The sequence below is a fragment of the Rhynchophorus ferrugineus genome, unplaced genomic scaffold (genome assembly GCF_030347505.1).
Source record: "Rhynchophorus ferrugineus isolate W39M unplaced genomic scaffold, kcgeb_rfMv2 rfM8, whole genome shotgun sequence".
In the NCBI taxonomy this organism is placed as follows: Eukaryota; Metazoa; Arthropoda; class Insecta; order Coleoptera; family Curculionidae; genus Rhynchophorus; species Rhynchophorus ferrugineus.
In genome coordinates, this window is record NW_027472587.1 from 6,978,895 (window position 1) to 6,992,939 (window position 14,045).

The 14,045-nt window shown below is 30.7% G+C and overlaps 4 protein-coding genes across 13 annotated transcripts in view; 2 read left to right on the forward strand and 2 right to left on the reverse strand.

Annotated features, from left to right (window-relative positions):
• The first annotated feature begins 3,755 nt into the window (after nt 1-3,755).
• Nucleotides 3,756-6,658, forward strand: LOC143200941 (proton-coupled zinc antiporter SLC30A2). 5 transcript variants are annotated; one of them, XM_076411739.1, is made up of 9 exons: nt 3,859-3,986; nt 4,060-4,080; nt 4,131-4,344; nt 4,841-4,963; nt 5,017-5,201; nt 5,616-5,747; nt 5,812-5,971; nt 6,026-6,266; nt 6,330-6,658. In XM_076411739.1, exons 3-9 carry the CDS (start codon nt 4,132-4,134, stop codon nt 6,476-6,478), a joined length of 1,203 nt encoding a protein of 400 aa, XP_076267854.1. In that variant the 5' UTR covers nt 3,859-3,986; nt 4,060-4,080; nt 4,131; the 3' UTR covers nt 6,479-6,658. The 5 variants fall into 5 exon arrangements, with proteins under 5 accessions (XP_076267853.1, XP_076267855.1, XP_076267854.1 ...); XM_076411738.1 differs by having other exon boundaries at nt 3,756-3,986; nt 4,060-4,344; XM_076411740.1 differs by lacking the exon at nt 4,841-4,963 and having other exon boundaries at nt 3,772-3,986; nt 4,060-4,344.
• Stlk (Ste20-like kinase) lies at nt 6,590-8,331 on the reverse strand. Of its 2 annotated transcripts, XM_076411745.1 has the most exons (7): nt 8,044-8,331; nt 7,841-7,988; nt 7,706-7,790; nt 7,472-7,653; nt 7,245-7,421; nt 6,960-7,187; nt 6,590-6,910 (listed from the first exon to the last, which is right to left on the reverse strand). In XM_076411745.1, exons 1-7 carry the CDS (start codon nt 8,212-8,214, stop codon nt 6,837-6,839), a joined length of 1,065 nt encoding a protein of 354 aa, XP_076267860.1. In that variant the 5' UTR covers nt 8,215-8,331; the 3' UTR covers nt 6,590-6,836. The 2 variants fall into 2 exon arrangements, with proteins under 2 accessions (XP_076267860.1, XP_076267859.1); XM_076411744.1 differs by having other exon boundaries at nt 6,960-7,421.
• Nucleotides 8,332-8,477: 146 nt separating this feature from the next.
• LOC143200944 (replication protein A 32 kDa subunit) lies at nt 8,478-9,914 on the forward strand. The gene is made up of 6 exons (XM_076411746.1): nt 8,478-8,636; nt 8,699-8,775; nt 8,831-8,926; nt 8,982-9,293; nt 9,351-9,559; nt 9,638-9,914. Exons 1-6 carry the CDS (start codon nt 8,618-8,620, stop codon nt 9,717-9,719), a joined length of 795 nt encoding a protein of 264 aa, XP_076267861.1. The 5' UTR covers nt 8,478-8,617; the 3' UTR covers nt 9,720-9,914.
• A 1,128-nt stretch (nt 9,915-11,042) lies between these two features.
• Nucleotides 11,043-14,045, reverse strand: part of vlc (disks large-associated protein 2) — a 99,381-nt gene continuing 96,378 nt past the window's right edge. For all 5 annotated transcript variants that reach the window (XM_076411753.1, XM_076411750.1, XM_076411749.1 and 2 more), the window contains 3 exons: nt 13,446-13,657; nt 12,899-13,030; nt 11,043-12,059 (listed from right to left, as the gene is read on the reverse strand). In XM_076411753.1, coding sequence (XP_076267868.1) covers nt 11,850-12,059; nt 12,899-13,030; nt 13,446-13,657 — 554 coding nt within the window. In that variant the 3' untranslated portion in view covers nt 11,043-11,849. The remainder of the gene's footprint in view (nt 12,060-12,898; nt 13,031-13,445; nt 13,658-14,045) is intronic.

Genomic DNA, 14,045 nt, shown 5'->3' on the forward strand with positions numbered 1-14,045 from the left:
GCACTTTGTCATCTTCTGCTTTAATTTCCTTCTCAGTAATATTTGGCAAATGCTAATGTACAAGATACTACTGGTTGAATCATGTAATGATGTTTTCACTCATCTCTTCACAGCCTCAGCAACAGTTCAGATCATCTATTTTCCATATATCATACATAGGCACTGAAGGTGCTATCACTTATAATTCCTTTTGTTTTTGGCAATGTAAGTATATTGTGAATAGATAAAGGTATTACATATTTTAACTTCTACTTATTTATTAGGTTACAAAATTTTAGGAGCCTTCAGAGAGTAGTTTCTGTAGTAATATTTTTAGTGTCCGACTTAGATTTAAACTTTTAAAAGGTAAATATGTAAGGTAGTTTGGGAGTTTGTAATTTTTATTTTATTTACTTTTTCAGAACGAATATGGTATTTACAGTAGAAGCACAAGATGGAGCTTTGGAATCACCAGCGTCAAGATTTTCTTGAATGAAGACTACACCAGTTGCAGGTTAATCCTTCTTTGCTAACTCTATATTCCTTCAAGTTAGGGATGCAGAAAAAATATCGATATATGGGTATTTTCTGCAAAAAATATCGATATTTTTTTAGCCGATATTTTTCTATATTTTTTCAGAGTAAATTAAATAGAATTTTTAATAAACCTTTAAAATTCGTACTTAATTTTAAATGTTTATCAAAAATATTTGCAAAATGGCTGCAAGTAGGGGTGTTGGCCACCGAAAAAAATATCGATATTTAAAAACAATTCAAAATATCTATTTCGATATCGATATATCAGAGAAAAAAACAATATCCAATAGCCTGATCAACTTCATACTGCACATGAGTTCATTATGCTGCTGCAGCAACTTCGTAACGCTTATGTAACGCATTATATATTTTTTTATATATATTTAAAGTCTCCTTTTACCAACTATGGGTTTATCTGGACTGGGCCTAAAGATTAACGTGGGCTCCGAACCACGGTCCTCAGCATTAAGCCTACCGACTGGCGAGTGACCAACTTTAGAAATTATCCCAGAAGACATCCGGTCTTACCCAGCCTGGTTACTGGCGTAACTGGGATCATTTTTCTTGTCGGATTTTACACTCTTGTCTAGAACATTCACAAATTTTAAACAATCGCGGCTGTCGCAACGGTAGGATGACCGTCCCACTGTTGGGACGCCTTTACCACTACGCCACCAAGCCGGCGTACTATATATTAATATTTTTAATAAACCCTTACAATTAAGTACTAAAATACACTAAATATATTTAAGTTTTTTGAAAAAATATCGAAAAATATCGGCTTACAAAAATATTAATATATCGGCAAAAAATATTGATTTTTTTTTCAGTTATATGGAAATATTGATACTTTTTCGACTACTCTACCATCTAGTACCCCAGTAAAGAAGAGAAATAATAAACCCATGGGCATTAAATAGATTGAGCTATTCCATATTTTGAGTTCTAATTATCTCTTAGGTTGAGAGATGTCTTCAGAAGTAGTAAGTAGTTAATAAGTGATATTTATTTTTAATATGATACTAATTTGTTTTAATATATCCCCATTTAGAATTTAAGTTATATATAAATTAGAACTAGTTATAATAATCGTTATAAAACACCATTCCATTTATAGTAATATAGTGATGTATAATATATCTATATTGATGTATAATATATAAATTTAATTTTAATATTTATGTTTGCGTTTATAATTGCATTTTTATTAACAGACGCTTTTAAGTAAAGAATAAAAAGTAATATATTTAATAATAAAATAAATAATAATAATGACCCTAAATGTGAAATATATCTGAAGTAATTAATTATCAACGTATAATTTGGTATTATTTATGAAAGAAAATGCAGTTGAAATGCATTGGTTCTGTTTTTTTCAATCTATGGTTTTATAATTAACCATCGTCTAATTTCTGTAAGAACGCATTATTTTCTTAATTACATCAAAAAATTTTGTTTACATGTATAATTATATGCATGGATTATATAGATATTCTCTTAAACCAACTTTGCAATGGATTTAATATTTTATAATCAATTTAAATGTGTATGTCGTTTATTTCAAAACACAAAGTATAAAGAACAGATTTTTCTATATTTTATGATTTGAAACTATTAGTTCTAACATCTTAGCAAAATTACAGGTGTCTGTAAAAACTATCTTGTGCTATACATTGCAGGTAACTGGTTTGCATGTCGTTTCATTAATATATCCTAATACAGATGCCTGTAATATATTTGGTTGTTTATTAGCACAGATTCCTGTATTCTACCAATATAGGTTTCTATAACTATTTTCTTTACGTTACAGATTTCTGTAATATAGTTGTTTGTTGAAATAGATTACTGTACCATTGTAGGTTTCTATATCTATTTTATTTACGTTACAGGTTTCTGTAATATATTTGTAAGTTTTGAGACTATTTGTAAGAGGGCACCACACAGATTTTGAAAAGATTATCAGTATAGTATAGATTTCTACAATATTGGTATTATATTAAAATGATAGTATAAAACTTTTAGCAGAGATCGTACCCCCCACAAAAAGATTGTTTTTCTTAAATATATTATACCGTATATGTAATATTTTTATATATATGTTACATCATAAAGCAATTAGTTTTAAACAAAGTCTTTTTGGTTTATTGAATGATGATATTTGTCTATATATTGAAATTTATTAATGCTGGGAACTATCGAACTGATTTTATTGGCGACTGCTTCATTCGACTTGTGCCGAATTTACATTTATATGTAAATACATGTTTTTTGTATTGTTTGTACTATGATTGCAAAAAACAAAGTAAATTTATATAACACCCTTTGGGAACTCTAATTTTCAATATTAATTATTAATAAATAATAAATATAAAATTATATTACTTTTGACTGTCTTTATCTTATCAGGGTAACTGTTAGCTCTTTTTTTGATTAACTTAATTTAACTATATAACTATATAACGTTATAATATAACTTTTAATTAACTAAGTCTCTGTATATTTATTCAAAACTACTTTTAGCCGGTTTGGTTGGCGCAGTGGCAAAGGCGACAGGACGGTCCAATAGTTGCAATAGTCGTGGTTTCGAATCTTGCTGGGGCATGATCGTAAATGTATGTTTGTAATTGTCCTAGGTAAGAGTGCAAAATCCGACTAGGAAAATGATACCCGTCACGGCAGTAACCAGGCTGGGTAAAGCACCAAGATGTTTTCTGAGTTGGTCACTCGTCAGTCGGTAGGGTTAATGTCGAAGACCGTGGTTCGGAGACCACGTTAAACAGTCAGTACAGGCCAACCCTCGTTTGCAGAAGGAAACTTTAAAATATAAAAAACTGCTTTAATTGAAGTTTCAATAAAATATTCCTATAACGATAAATTAAATTATTTTTTTAATTTAAAATATATGAATTTATTAAGACTGATCGAGAAAATACGGTAAAATATTTGGGGATCATTATTCCATTTTTTTACAAACAAATCAAATGTATAAAAATATATAAAATACATTTCCATTCCTTTCCCAAAATTAGCATGTGAGAGAATATGTATATCTCCGCTTCACTTGCACGGTTGAAAAAAACAAAAAAAAACATTTAGACGCACACATTCAAATGAAATAGAAATAAACCAATTACAATTATATTATGCCATATATTAATATACGATGAAATATATTTGGTATCATTCCTCCAATTGCTTTATTTTGTAATGTCATTCGATAGTTCCCAATACTAGATTTTACGCATCAGCTGGAACTGATAGTGATAGAAGTGTAAATAATATAAATTAATTCCGATGAACAATTAAATTATGATGCTTCTTTAGTTTATTTAATTGTGTTTTATGAATGAGAAAATACGCTTAGATTATATAGCTTGGTTTTTATTTTATAACCGAATAAATACAGTGCGAAAAAATGTGGTTAACTTCAAAAATGTTAACCGTTAAATAGCATATTAATTTTTTTTTCTGTAAGTTTCATTTAAATTTATCTTGAATGATAAAAGTATTTCCGGTGTTTAATACTATTTGTATATATTTCAGTTGTATTTATTGATAGCGAAGGTGATTTTTAAAATAATTTGATGATGACTTAATGGATATAAATAATTTAGGATGGATGTTCATTGTCACCATCGTGCTGACAGTGATATGGAAAACTTATTATTAGACGATGAAAACACTGATAAATCATGTTTGAAATGTCGAAAAAACCAAGGAAAAAATGGACATGTTCAGGTTGACTTTTCATCTGGGAAATTAATTCTTGAAGACTCAGTATGTGAGGATCATCATTCAGAAGATTCCCCTTTATTAATTAACGTAAATGTGAGTAAAAGTTTTTGTTTATTATTTTACAAATAATATGATGATTTTTTTGTACAAATTATACGGTTACAAGTCATTAACTATGAAATTAGTGATGTAGAAATATTTGCAAAATTGTGGTAAGATAGTTGCAACATATCAAAAAAATGTTGCGTGCCTTTAGAAATATTTTAAACGCTTTACATACTTGTGAATATTTAGACTGTTCACTTAATAATTCATGTACATGTTCATGCTCTCAAAAGTAGTAAGTGTATTTTTTATATTTGCTCCATATTCAATAACATTTTTAGGCATTTCAACTGTTATCTTCAAATCTTTCATTTATCAAGCATGTTTCCTATAATCTTAAGATTAAAACAAATCTGTTATCTTTTTGAAAGTTTACATTTCAATACATCATTGTCTGGTATTAAACAAAATTGGAAACATGGTTACCTATGAAATATTGCTGTAAGTTTAAAAGGTGCTAATAACTATATAATATGAATTTTAGGACTGTTTCAGAGAATCTCTTGGGGATGCTCATTTTCATTGTCACAATTCATTGGTTACAATTGAAGATTCAAATGCATTTAAAAGACTAATATGGGCTTCTTTGTTTTGTTTTATTTTTATGGTAAGAAATCAGTATGTGAGTCTGAGTTTGAATTGTAATGTAATTTGTTTCAGATTGCAGAACTAATTGGTGGCTATTTGGCAGACAGTCTAGCAGTAATGACAGATGCTGCCCATCTGTTCTCCGATTTAATTGGTTTTTTGATCTCAATTCTAGCTCTATGGTTAGCTAAGAAATCATCCACCAAATATATGAATTATGGTTATTATAGGGCCGAAGTAGTAGGAGCATTTTTAAGGTGAGTTTATGGTATGTTTGTCAAAATATTTTGGTATATATTTAACCCCCATTGATTTAACTTGCCAAGTTCTGTCCGTCACAACAATAATTGAGATAATATATTAATCAAGTTGTATAACATTCAATAAATATCACTATTAAAATTGCCTAATATAGATAATATTGTGTGGAAATAGATTTAGATAAAGCTTAATTATTTTGAAGCAGTGATATTTGTTAATATAATGAATTGTAATAATAAGAATCGTAACTAATGAAACTTGGCATTTGAGATCAATACTCTTTATTTATATATCATATATATTGTTGAACAGTTGTTTTTGTTTATAATCTTGAAACATAAATATATAGCTTTATTTATTTTTTATTCACATAAATAAATATTTGTTGTTGATATAATATTTATTTACAGTGTTCTAACAATATGGTTCTTAGCAGCTGTATTTCTAGTGTTAGCTTTAAAGAGATTATACAAAGAAGAATACAATATTGATGCTGATGCCATGATAATTGTGGCATCTTTAGGATTAGTGGTTAATATTGTGTGAGTTACTGATTTATTAGTTGATGGTTATGGTAGATGTTATTATTATTGGTGTTATTAATAGAATGGGCGCTATACTGCATGGTGTTTGCCATACTCATAGTCATGGTGGGGTCACCGCAACTGCAACTTCAGACAATATAAATGTTAGGGCTGCTGCGGCTCATGTTTTAGGGGATCTCTTGCAAAGTGTTGGGGTATTAATAGCAGCTACGGTTGTCAAAGTGTGTACTGTTTAATATTTATTGTTTACGTTTATAAATAATTTCGATTCTCAGATATTCCCCGATGCTCAGGCAGCCGACCCGATTTGTACGTTAGTTTTTTCTGTGATTATTATTTTTACCACCGCCCGAGTAGCCAGAGATTCCGTGTGGCTGCTGATGCAAGGCAGCCCCATTGGTAGAGACAAGATAGTTTTGGAACTAAGGAAAATAGTTGGCGTTAAACATATTCACGACGTTAATATATGGGCGTTGTCGCCCGGTCGAAATATTGTTACTGTTCATTTGGCCGTTGGTAAGTGTGAAATATTAAGCCCAAATTTGTTTATTAACTAACATGAATGATGGACTATTTCAGATGACTACTGTGATAAGGATTTTATTGTTCAAAGCGCGACGACCCTTATAAAAAGCCAAATACCAGTATTCAGTTGTACTGTTCAAGTGGAGAATTATCTCGGAGAGGAAATTAATGTATGCAAACAGTGTCGCTTAAGAGAATGTTGATCTATATGGGGTTTTATCTGAAGTATTTTTGTTATGAAATTGTATTGAAGCATTAATTAATGTTAATAATAGGAGCAAATAAGCACATACAGTAAAAAAAAACACCTAAAGTTTACTTGAAATCAACTTTATTTTGTATTTAAATACACGTATCAGACCAGATTATACGGATCTCATTTATATGTAGTTTCAATTTTTGTTCACTTACTATTCACTCACAAGGATATAATTTTTACCACCAATTTTTGACAAAACCACTTTTATTGTTTAACGCAGCTTCATCATCAGAAAATTCGCCAGTTATTTCAAGTTAAAGAAAAACAAATAAAAATTAAAAGAATCTCCTTCAGAATTTATTTTAAAAGTCCCATTCGCACGAAAATATTTCCAAGTTGGAGAAGTTGCTTGCTGTCTCCAGGTCTTCCACTTCATCTGGAAAAATAAAGTAGAAAAGGTCCAACAATGCCCACTGAAGCATTACCTGTATTAAAAGCTACTCTGTCACTAAGTGGTAAGGCTGGCTTAAGTAAATCAGGTAAAGGCAGTGATCTTTTAATTGTTTTAAATATCGGGTCTGTAAGTAACTGTTCAGCGGTTGGCCTATAAACTGGTTCTTGTTTCAAGCATATATCAGTTACTTTGTGCAGATCCTCGCTAAAACGCCTATTAACTACCTTTGGGCTTAACCCGAAATTTGTGTCATGATCACCTACAAAATATTCATGGATTATTTTAAATTTCCAGCACCCCTTCAATCTTTTCTTACCATATTCCTCATTATCTTCCCTAGATATTGTCGTACAGTCTAACAACTGTGGTATATTACCACGAACTTTCTCGGTAAGCATCAGTGTTTTGCACATTCCAGCAAACGGTTCAAATCCATTAGCTAATTCACAGATAACCATTCCTACACTATAAATATCCGATTTTTCGTTATATCCTACAAGTATTTTGATCAAAATAATTTAGTAAACCATAAAAATATATTACCAATTAAATTTTGTTCCAATAACTCAGGGCTAAGCCAATTTAAGTTAGCCTGTGTTGATGATGGAAAAGAATGAATTGCTTTTTGCCATCTACCATTAACAATAATTGGACAAGAATATCTAAATCCAGATAAGCAAGCTTTGCCTAAAGATGAGACCAAAATATGACTAGCACGAATTGCTCTAAAATAGTGAGGTTTTTGACTTATATTTTGAAAAAAATCTTATATATTACCTATGAATAATTCCTCTTTTATGAACATAATTTAAAGCATCTAACAAATCTCTTAAAATTATAACGATTGCCTGCTCTGGTAACCCTAGAAAAAAAACGCTATAGCATAAAACTTCTAAAATAACAACTACTTACCATCATTAAAATGTTGATTGAGTAAATCTCTACATGATCCATAGGCCATTAATGGACTTATGACATATACATCAGGGCCATGCACAAAAGATGTGAAATATGGTAAAATATGTGGATGGTGTAATTGTTTTGTAAGTATAATTTCTACCTAAAACAAACAACTAATAAAACTGAATAATAAAGATTCAGATTGATTAATTTACGTCGACAAGATATGATTCTTGTTTAATTTTGTCCATATTAAATCTTTTAAGAGCAACCATAGCCCCTGAAGGTAAGTACTTGGCCAAGTGTACACTGGCTTTGTCTTGAAAACATTGTGACAATAATGTCACTATTTTGTAATCGTTAATATTTATGTTATAGTTCACCATTATTCTATTTTATGTTTTGCTAATTAAGTTACAAACTAAATACTGCATAAATACGAATCTAACATCAAATATTTTTATTTACATCTCGGTTAAAATGTTTGGTTAGAAAAAACGTCAGTGTTAAAAAAAATTCCTCGGATTAAATATTTCCAAATATTTTTTTAATATCACAACCTATTTTTATTGTTGATATATACGCGTTATATGATCATAAATCTTTAACTATGATACAGCAAAATTTCATAACATTATTTTAAGATGGAAATTCTTTTAACATAAAAGAAGAATCATTGACATATTATTTCCCGCCTTAGTGATTAGGTTTTGATCTAAATTCATTAGTGTTTATGGTAGTGTTATTCATATATTTATTAAACTTTAACACGCGGAAATTACTCTAAAGATGAATAGGTGGAACCCAGGTGTGTATATGTTTTTGTAACTAATAGTAAATAGTGTTGAAAAACAAATGTTTATTTTATAGCCATGGATGAAACAGGAGCCGGTGGCTTTTTAAACAACTCAATAAATACTGATTCCCCTGCTGAAAAACAAAAAGGGGTTTGTAAAATATACCTTGTATATATTAATAGTTTAATAGTATATATATTTTTAGGGCAAGAGAATTCAGAGTGTTCTGCCAGTAGTGATTCGTCAAATTCGAGATGATCAGCGCGATGAATTCAAACTATTTGGAAAATCTGCTCAAATTGTATTTATTTTATATAATTCTTAATCCAATTATTAAATTATAATCATTTTTATAGGTATCTATTGTTGGAATTGTTAAAGAAGTTGAGGTTCAATCAACTAAAGCAATGTATCGAGTTGAAGATCATACAGGCTCTATAAAAATGGTGTGGTGGTTAGAAAGTGATTCTAATGATGATTCCCCCAAAGTTCCATCAGTTAAGGAAGGGGCGTATGTTCAAGTTTTTGGAACAATTAGGCCCCAAAATGGTGAAAAGAACCTTATGGTTTTAAAAATGTTTCCAATTGAGGACTGTAATATTATCAATACACATTTATTGGAAGTAATTGATACCAGATTACAAGCAGAGGCATCGCATAAAACCACAGTGAGTGCTTTTTATATATTTTATAGTAATGTAGTAACTACACATACACCTTATTAGACAGAACAAATAAAACATAACAATCCAGGGGCACAATTGGCCAAGTCTATGAACTTATATGATGATAATGTTGTGGATAATGGACAAGTTAAATTTACTCCAATGCAGAATCGAGTTTTCAAGGTGCTACAAGCTGACACAACTATGTCAGGACCTGATAGAAATTCAATTTTGTCTCAGTTCCCTCCAAACCAAAGGCGAGAAGCTAAGTAAGTACTACTTTGCTGTGTTTAATGGTTTAAATTATAGAACACATTACATTTTAATTACAAATGATATGTTTTTAGTGATGCTTTAGAGTTCCTTGTCAACGAAGGGCATGCTTATTCAACGATTGATTCGGATCATTTCAAACCAACTGATGTTTAAAACATGGATTTGTAGTTGTAATATCTTGCATTTATATTACCTAGTAATTAAATTGTTGATGTAAGATAATCAGTTAATTATGTTGAAAATAATGTGTAATCTTTTCTTTTATAAGCCTTTGGTAATTTATAATATTTTGGTTTAAATTAAGTTGTAGTTATTTATATTACATATTATATAACTGTTTTTGAGAGAGCATTGATTTTTAATTTTTACCGCAAATATTCCATTTTTAACCGACTTTATTATATATATATATATATATATATATATATATATATATATATATATATATATATATATATATAAATATAATATAATGTATTTTTAGTGTATGTTCCCCGATTTCTCCGTCAATTATGGACAGATTTTTAAAATTCTTTTTTTATTCAAAAAAGTGCACTTCCTAGGTGGTCCCATTGGAATCAAGTGAGATTATGTTGGGGCTAAGGGGGGAAATTTTCTGTGTAATGTTACTGCTGAGCTGATGTGACGGAACATCGGAAATTGTTCAGTGTAAAAGCCATTATTTGCTTTTTAAGCACTAACCATATCGTATGAGGTGCCGTAGATATGTTGTAGGCAACCGCTTCAATGGTGTAATGGTTTAGCCCACACGCGGAGGTAGCGGGGGTTTGTTCTAGTTTGGTTAGAATATTTGTGAAATCACCTAGGTTAGGTAGCGGACCCCGGAACCTGAAGCGTTCCTTAATTTCAATCATTGTTTTTTTATTCCTATTTTTCCTCGTACGGACTGCACCTTTACTTGGCCTACCCATAAACTGCCACTATAGGTTTTATGGACCTCCCAAGGGTCTTTGACAACGTGTAGTATCACGGCCTAGTTTGGTACCCATGATCGGTATACTAGTCGGTGATTTTTTTTAGGCAGACCAGTGACGGATTGAGATACTTGTTTCAATAAGCATCATCCACACACTGAGTTATGTTGTACAACACCTTCCTCGAATTAGCTTATACTGAAATTAAACGCCTTGATCCATCGTTAGAGTTCCCTACTAAAATTCCTACTTCAACCTAGTAATTGGCAAAACTGTTGTTACTCCATAAAAGTAGTAGGCGATGATTGCGATTGTTATGTTAACTTTTTTCGCTTAAAAAAGGCTATAAATATTTTTTCGTTCAGTTAATTAATGCATAAGTAATTCAGAAATGGGATTCAAAAAATTTAACTCATAAGTGAGTTATTTTTTTGTTTCGACTTATTGTGTAGTGCCATATTCTTTTGTTATTTTTAAGTCAATTTCAAGAGTATGCACATGAGTCCATATAGGGAAATTGAGGGGGCAGTAAAACAAAACATTATGTAAAAAACTTTAATAGTGTTAATATAGTAAGAAAAGTGTAAACTAAAAATAGAACCGTAATAAATAAATATATAAAAATTTTAAAAAACAATACATTTATATATATAAAAAAGAAATCCAAACCCATAATCTCAACAACACACTATCCAGAGGGAAACCGTGATGATATATAAATAATCCAAATTGGTTAAAAAGCGCTGGGAATGTAACGATCCTTTGTTATATTTCGTGTTAGAGTGGTATGGTAATGTAGCATTCATAATTTTCAAAATGTCAGTCTTCTCGAATGCACAAATAACGAGGTTTGAAGGTGAATTTTTTACATCACATTTTTTTTGTTCATAAATACTTAAAATATATATAGCTAAAACTTCAGCCCTTTACAAAAATCTAAACTAAAGAATAACTACAGTTAGACATAGGGCTTGGTTTTCAATACCGCAAGGATTATTGTTAAGTTTCAAAAATAATCAATAATTCATGGAGTATTAAGACTGTTCCTAACTTATGCTACAGTATTCATATCGGCATGAAGTGATAAAAACGCGGACGCAGCTACATTATAGAACTTTAACGTTAAGAAATATTGAGGTTATACGTTACAAGATTTTTACTAACAGGTAATATATTTTGATAAATCATAAATTTTCAAAAACTTGAATTTTTATTAGCATTTGCGAATAGATTTTATTGAGTGAGCGTATTATAATAATAAAGGACTTTTTTATATATAAGTAGTTTCAAGCTATATTAATTAACACAGTAATATTTTTCACAATTTGCCTACTAGATTCGGCAAATCTCAGCTAGATTCCGGCACGAATATTTCAATACTAGGTTTGCTAGATTGTTGAGCTTTCATAGCCTTTCTCCTCTCCTCGATCATTTTCTTCCTCTGCTCCTCCCTCTGTTTCCGAGCCTCCTCATTTGCTGCCGATGGTTTCGGTTTCGCTACTGTTTTGCGAGGTCTAGCAGCACCGTTTGACTTAGTTTCCACTTTCTTGATGATTTCCTATAAAAAATACAACCAAATTATTTACGTCTAAATAGAAGAAAAAGTAGAAAACTACAGTAATCATCAATTTACCACTAATCTAACAACCAATTAAATAATAAATAATGACTTTAAAGAAGTATGTGAAAAGCAGCAGCAAGAAAGAATGTCAAAGATTAAAACATAATATAATGGGTGCTTGCATGTATTCTGATAATTTTTTACAATTTTTTCTCATCTATCAGGCGATAGCATATTAAAAGTTGATTTGACAGTTCACTGAAACTGTATGCCAGTCAAGTGATGCTGCACCAAACTGACCAAGTAGTAATCAGAAGGCGCTATGAGTGGTGAGTATGCTGGATACGGCAGAAATTCCCATTCCAGCTACAACAGTGTATCCTTCAAAACATTTGCAACTCGGCCACAGCGAGTGCTGCCAGGCCCATAAATTAAGTATTTGCAACAAATGCGTATTAAATCGCAAACACTTTTTTTTTAGTACATTGAAAATGTCTGATTTTGCCTGAGCAGTACTTCACTCCTAATGAAAATAGCAAAAAATGGGTCGATTCTTGGATAGTCTCAAAATATGGATTGTTCTTTCGAGATAGAATACGTAAATTGTCGGAAAGATGGTAAAAAGTAGCGGCTACCGATGGAAAATATTTGAATAAATAATTTAAAACTTTTATAGGATAATACATTCAGAAAAGTGTTTTGATTAGCTTGCACAGCATATTTTTCCAAAAAAAAAAAAAACAGCAAAAGTATTTATTTGTCAAAAATGCATATCACATTTTCAATAATAGATAACGCTGACCAAAATATATGCAATCGTCTAATAGGTAACTTACCTCTTTCCAGTTGTTTTCTCTCAGTTTATCGATCTCTGCGAAAAGCTTGTCAACTTGATCCACCTGCAACTTAACCATGTCCCAGAATCCTTGCAGGTCTTCATTGGTAGTCGGGAAGGCTTCTCCTTCGCTCTAATAGTGAAAGAACGGAAATAATTAAAATTAGCAATCTTGAAATCAGGGTTCGTATTTTCGAAACAATTAACGTAGGCAGCGGGTATAGATTGTTATTATTTTTATTGCTATGTAGATCATACTAATTTGGTATGTACGATGTTAAAATATGCAATATAAATTAATTTTAAATCAATTAGTCATAAGTGATTCAAAACGTTATTTAATTTTTTCTAATGCTAACGAGCCCGTGATGTTTAGCATAGACATGATTTCATTTATGTGCAAAGTAGAAAGTAGCGTAGAAATTACATTAACTAGCGCAAAATCAACATAGGAAGAAAGCTCGACCAGACTAAGTTTTTGTTTATCACTAAACGATGTTATTTACGTTAAATTAATTAAACAATCACTAAAATAACATAATATTTACCTGAGTTATGTTATTAGTACACAATCCTTTAAATTGCTGCATTTTTTGTGACACCAAAAGCCGTGCTTTTCCTGACGCTGATCGTAGTTTTCCAATAACCTCTTCGGACAATCCAGGTGTGTTCAGTTCGTTCTCGGCTTTATCGGCCAATTCCAAGAGTCTCGCCGTCTGCTCCTCGAGTATTCGGATGAAATAATGTCCGTCCTTCTCACCTATAGCAAAATCACCCCAGTAAGATTTCATGATGACATCGAAAATACGCAAAGGCACTTTTAACAAAAGGTACTTGAAGTAGTTAACGATACTATACGTTGCGCAAGCTAGTCTTGTGTGGAAATTAACTTTCGATAAGCAGTACATTTCGGTATCGGCGCGTTTTCTGTTTAACTGATATAATTTTCGGCATGTGTACAAAAATGTTAAAAAAACGTCTGGCATTTTTTTGAAGGTTATTTAAAATAACTATTGTTGATAAAATGTCAGTTTATTTCCAAAATTTGGCAAAAGTAAGTTAAAAGTGATAATTGCAATTATAAAGGTATTTTAATCGTCAAAAAAAAAAAATATGTCAAACATTTAGGAACTCAAAAATGAGATGAC